Source organism: Lipotes vexillifer, unplaced genomic scaffold (assembly GCF_000442215.2).
Source record: "Lipotes vexillifer unplaced genomic scaffold, Lipotes_vexillifer_v1.1 scaffold1798, whole genome shotgun sequence".
In the NCBI taxonomy this organism is placed as follows: domain Eukaryota; kingdom Metazoa; phylum Chordata; class Mammalia; order Artiodactyla; family Lipotidae; genus Lipotes; species Lipotes vexillifer.
Window position 1 is genome coordinate 733045 of NW_006789032.1, and position 5377 is coordinate 738421.

At 68.0% G+C, this 5377-nt stretch overlaps 1 protein-coding gene across 1 annotated transcript in view; it reads right to left on the minus strand.

The window, feature by feature from the left end:
* COL20A1 (collagen type XX alpha 1 chain) overlaps positions 1-5377 on the minus strand; it is a 26123-nt gene that overhangs the window by 12741 nt on the left and 8005 nt on the right. The window contains 13 exon segments of the mRNA XM_007462275.1: positions 11-97; positions 281-352; positions 354-414; positions 735-871; positions 1022-1164; positions 1359-1488; positions 1967-2106; positions 2267-2390; positions 2482-2627; positions 3334-3463; positions 3676-3845; positions 4026-4190; positions 4842-5006. Of these exon segments, the coding sequence (XP_007462337.1) occupies positions 11-97; positions 281-352; positions 354-414; positions 735-871; positions 1022-1164; positions 1359-1488; positions 1967-2106; positions 2267-2390; positions 2482-2627; positions 3334-3463; positions 3676-3845; positions 4026-4190; positions 4842-5006 (1670 nt within the window).

Sequence of the window (5377 nt, forward strand, 5' to 3'; positions counted from 1 at the left end):
GCTCTTCCCTGTAGACGGCTGAGACCAGGACCCGGTACTTGGTGGCCGCCAGCAGGTCAGGGAGAGTCACATGGCTTCTGGGTCCTGGAATGGAGATCTGGCGGGGGTGGGGGAGATGGTCACCTGAGCGACTTTGCTCATTTGGGTGTCTCAGCTCCCTGTGGGTCCTGCCATGGAAGAGTGGCCCCCTTAACAGGCAGGGTGGGACGTTGTCTCCCCCAAGGCCCAGGACCCAGGGGCCCACGAGGGACGATGGCTTCCGGGCTCCAGGGAGACCCACCGACTTCTCGGGTCCTGAGCCTGAGGCCAGTGCATAGGAGAGCTGGTAGTGGAGGACACGGCCACTCGGGGGGCGCCCAGCTGACCCGCAGGCTGTCAGGCGACTCCGAGGCCAGGGCCAGGTTGGAGGGTGGGCTCCAGCTGACTGCGGGGGAGCAAGGGGCCGGGGGGCCTCAGACGGCAGCACGTCCCCCATTCTGCACCACGACCGCCACCCTCCCACTCCACGGCCCCGCCACGCTGCCCAGTGGCCTCGACCGAGACAGGGCCACCAGGCCAGCTCCAGGACCGTCTTGGGCACTGTGTCACTCCAGGTGACTTGGACCCTCGGCCATCCCAGGGGTGCCTGCCTGGACGGCTCAGGACCCAAGTGGTCCAGCTGCCGGGTCAGGGACTCGGGGGACTGCCTGTCGGGGGCCCACAGATCGAGGGGTCTGGGGCAGAGCAGGGGTCACCTACGGGGGGTGTAGCGGAGGGACACGGGGTCACTGCGGGCCCCGTCCCTGTAGTAGGCCAGGATGGTGATCTCATACTCCGATTGCCTCCCCAGGCCGGGCGGGACGGCCGTGCCCAGGTTCCCCGGGGCAGAGATCTGTGGAGAGGAGGGGCCGCGTGTCCAGCCGTGGGGCTGTGTCCACGTGTTGGGGCCCGGCCCAGGCCACACGCAGGCCGATGTCCCCAGGGTGCAGCACGGGGGTCTGAACCCTGTGGCTGGGGTGGGGAAGGTCTTCTCTCCCGACACCTTATGGGCCTTCCCCTCTCCCAGGGGCGTCCACGTGATCTGGCAGACAAGCACGCCGGACGCCGCTGCGGCCTCCCACTCCAGCTGGGCTTCGTCCCCAGGCAGCTCTGTCACCGACAGCTGGCTCGGGCTGGGGACTTTCCCTGGAAGAGGGAGACTGAGGCTGGGGTGGCAGAGGGGCCCCCAGTCTTCACGCACAGTGCCCGCAGGGCCCACTGTCACACCTGCCTAGGTACCCGCCCTCACCTGGCTTGGTGCTGCACAGAGCAGACACCGAGCAGCTGTGTTGAACTTAAGTGTCCAGGGGCGCAGAGGGAAGCAGCCTGGGGACACTCACGTGTGGTCAGGCGGCCAGTAAGTGTGGAGGAGCTGCCCCCAGCGTAGAGGCAGGTGACGCGGACTGTGTAGGCGGTGGAGGATGAGAGGGGGCCCAGAGTGACCGAGGTGGCGCTCCCAGGAGCCTCCGTCTGCAGGCGGGTGGGGGTGGGGACACGGGCAGCTGCGGAGGGGTCAGCCCCCGCCAGAGGGAGACCCAGGCCTGCCCCGTGACCACCCCCAGACTGGGGAGACGGGGACGGGGTGCAGGATCCACGGCACCGGGGTGGGGTCTTGCCCACCAGCCCGCCCAACAAGCTGGCGTTTTCGCCTCTCGTGACGCCACGCGCCCCCTGCCCAGCCCGTCACAGCTGTCACGCACGAGGGTTCTCGTGTATGGTTCTTTGTTTCATGTCTGCCGCCCCCAGGGGCCCACAAGGGCCGGGGTGGTGTCAGGTGCCCTCCACTTACCCTGTACCGGCTGAGGCTGTGCCTGGGGAGACCTGGCCACACCCACCAACCCTGAATGCAGGGTGCCCAGTGTGGGAGGCGAAGGGCACTGGGTCCCTGTGGACAACTCATGACCCTGGACAGCCCAGGACATCGGCCCCGGGCAGGGCCTGGCCTCACCTGTCCCGAGTGGCCGCCCTTGCTCGAGACGTAGCTGACCCTGAACAGGCGCACAGGCCTCGCGGTGCCCTCCCAGGACACTCGGGCAGAGTCATGGCTCACGTCCGAGAAACTCAGGTGTCTGGGGGCGGCCAGGGCGGCTGCAGGGCACACCAAAGCCTCAGGGACTGCCCCACACGTACGGGGGAATGGCGGGCGATGGCCAGGGCTGATGGGGCTACCGGATGGGGTCGGGGTCCCCCACCCGTGGAAGGTTGCGGGGAGCCAGAGTGGGCAGCAGCCCGCGGGAGGGGCACTCACGGGTCCTGGCGCGGATGCTCTGGGCCTCGCTGATCTCTGCCCCTCGCAGGCTCCGCACCCACACCTCGTAGTCCCTGCCTGGGGCCAGCCCATCCAGCAGTGCCTCTGGCTGCCCCACCCGCACCTGCGGGAGGTTCACGCTGGCCCCTGCCTGCACGCCCCCGCCTGCTGGCCCAGGCTGGTTCCCCCACCTCCCCTCCCCCTCTGCCCCGCACCTCTCTCCCCTCCTCCTTGCCCTTGGGGGATGTGGGCGAGCACTGCACCAGGTACTGGGTGGCCCCTGCTGAGGGCTGCCACGTGAGGTGGATGGCTCTGGGCATCACTGTGGCCAGGGTCAGCACCTGGGGTGGGGGCAGGGGTGCTGGGGGAGACGGGGGGCGGGCGTGGAGGGGCTTTAGAAACGCAGCACAGGCAGAATTCAGCCCCATAAACCAGCAGGACAAAGGGTCTCAGGCAGCGCAGGCCAGGTGTGTCTTGATGGAGACACAGAGCGGGGAAGACCAACACGGGTGGGGGAGCACAGACAACTGAGGTCCCTGTCCCGACTTCACCCTGGTTTCACTTAAGGCCACATGCTGTGTGGTCCCATTTATAGGGAGGGTCCAGGAATGGCAAACCCCAGAGACAGAAAGCAGATCAGGGGTGGGCAGGGGCCGTGGGGAAAGATTGGGGGTGACTGCTAAAGTGTGGGTGCGCGATGCTGGGACAAACGGAAACCACTGACTTGTACACTGTAAATGGGAGGGTCGTAGGGTGTATCTCAATAAAGCTGCTGGGGGGCGGCTCACGCAGGCCCTGGGGGCCTGCGGGCTGGACGGGGCAGCAGCCCCACCAAGAGTGCAGGCAGCAGCAGTTCTGGGTCCCAGCCACGACTGGGGTGATGACACAAATGACATCACTGTGCTCAGGAGAGGACACAGGGTCAGAGAGGCCCAGTGACTTGGCCTCGGTCACAGGCTGGGGGTGTGCCCCACCCGGGTTAAGACTGCTCCAGTGCCAGGCTCCGAGGGGAGGCTGCAGGCGGGGGCAGCCCTTACAATCCTGAGCCCAGGTCCCCCCTCGCCCACCTGTGGTCACCAGGCCCTGCAGGCCCTCACCGACGCCGGCCTTGAGGACGGGGAGCACGGAGACCAGGTACTCCATGCTGGAGGTCAGGCTGTGCAGCTCTGCCGACGAGGCGGGCGCCTCCACCACCACCTGGAACAGAAGCCGAGACAGAGTGGGTGGGGTGGGCGCGGGGGCGCGGGCTGGGTTAGCCCTCACTCCCTGCGTGGCTGCGTCCCTGGCCAGGTCTGGGCCGTCTGCGGGGGCAAAGGGCTGCGGTTTGGTGGCCGCCCCGCCCCTGCCGCTGCTTCCTCCACGTGTGGGCCCGACTCCAGCCCTGCCTGCGTTGGGGGGGGGGCTCTCACCTCCCTGGGGGCGCCGCCCGTAGAAGGCCGCAACACGATCAGGTACTTGAGGGGTGGCCGTGGGGCTGGGGTCCAGGACAGGTGGATGCTGGAGGAGGTCACCCGGGTCAGGACCAGGCCGGTGGGAGCGGAAAGGGGGTCCAGGGCCGGAGCGGCTGCGGCCGGTGTAACTGTGGGACGGGAGGGGGCAGCTGGTGACAGTGGCTCTGCCTGCGCCCCTGGGGGCCACTTCTGAGAAGGACAACGCTCCCCCAGGTATCCTCAGAGGCCTGAGAAACGCATGGGCGGGGCCTGGTGGAGCTGTGGCCAAGCACGGGCGACCTGCCCTCGTGCCACCCCTGCTCGCTCACCTGGGCCGCTGTGCAGGCGCCTGCCCTGCACCTTCTGGCAGACGAGGCGGCTGAGCAGGCCGGCCAGTGAGCCGAGCTGGGGGAAGTCCTGCACGCTGTGCACGGTGATGTCCAGAGGCTGGGATGCCAGGAGCCTCAGCTCAGCATCATCGGCGTTCTTCACGCCTGCCGCGGGGTGGGGGCGAGCTGTCCGTCGTGCAGCCAGGACCACTGGGCCCCTGCCAGGCATCCAGCCGGCAGAGGCTCCTTCCCAAGCCACAGACCCAAGACTCCACAGGCCCCAGAACGGGGTCACCTGGCCGGGCCCCCACGAGAGACGGGCTGGTGTGAAGGTGGAGCTAGACACCCGAAGGTCCCTCTCAGGCTGTGCCATGCCTGCCTGGGTCTCTGTGGGGTTTGGGGCCAGGAGGGAGGCCAGTGTGCTTTCCTCGGCGTCCTGCACCCTGGGGCTGGGGTTAGGCACCGAGGACGGTCTCTGCCTCCAGGAATCCCTGCCCCCAAGTCTGGAGTTTCCTTCCCAAGGAACAGAGTTAATGACTGGCCAGTTAAGGGAGCAGAGCAAGGTCCCCGGCCACGCACAGGGCCCGTGCAGACAGGAGGGGGCACGGAGACGCCTACAGACACTTCATTAGACAGCGGCCTTGCCGCCCATGCCGACTCACGTGGCTGCCTTGGAGCAGGGACTTGTCCTCCCCATTCGCAGACAGCGGGCTGGGGCTCAGAGGCCACAAGACCTGCGGCCCGGGAGGGCGGTGCGGCGGGGCGTGGGAGCCACCTGCTGTGAAAACTCCCCGTGAGAGCCCGGGGTCTGCTCACCCACGGCAAAGACGTCGATGCCCAGACCCTTGAGCATGTGGCCAGCAGTGCGGGCATCGTCCTGGGACTTGCCGTCTGTCACCAGAATCACCAGCTTGGCCGCCTCCGGACGGAGACCCGCCACAGGCTTCAGGTTCTGTTCCAGCACGTGGGTCAGAGCCAGGCCTTGGGTGCAGTGGGAATAAAGTGCTGGCAGCTCCAAGTACCCTCCCTGCCCACTCGCGATGGCTCCACCAGCCGTTGGCCCCCTGCTTTGCCCACCAGGCTGGTCCTGGCCCCTTCAGGCTGCGGGGGCCCGGAGGGTAGCGATGCCCCCTCTCCTTCCCTCAAAGGCACCCAGAGACGCAGGGGCCGGCACCCCACACCCTGCGGCCTGCTCAAGAGCAGTGAGGCCCCAGGACGGGAAACAGGGAGGGGACCTGCGGTGGGGGGAGGGGTCTGCCAGGGCGAGACCCCCTGAGGGGGGCTGCTGCTGGCAGGGCCCCCGCAAGTGACTGGTAGGCCCTCCCAGGGGCCTCTACCGACCAGAGGAGTCT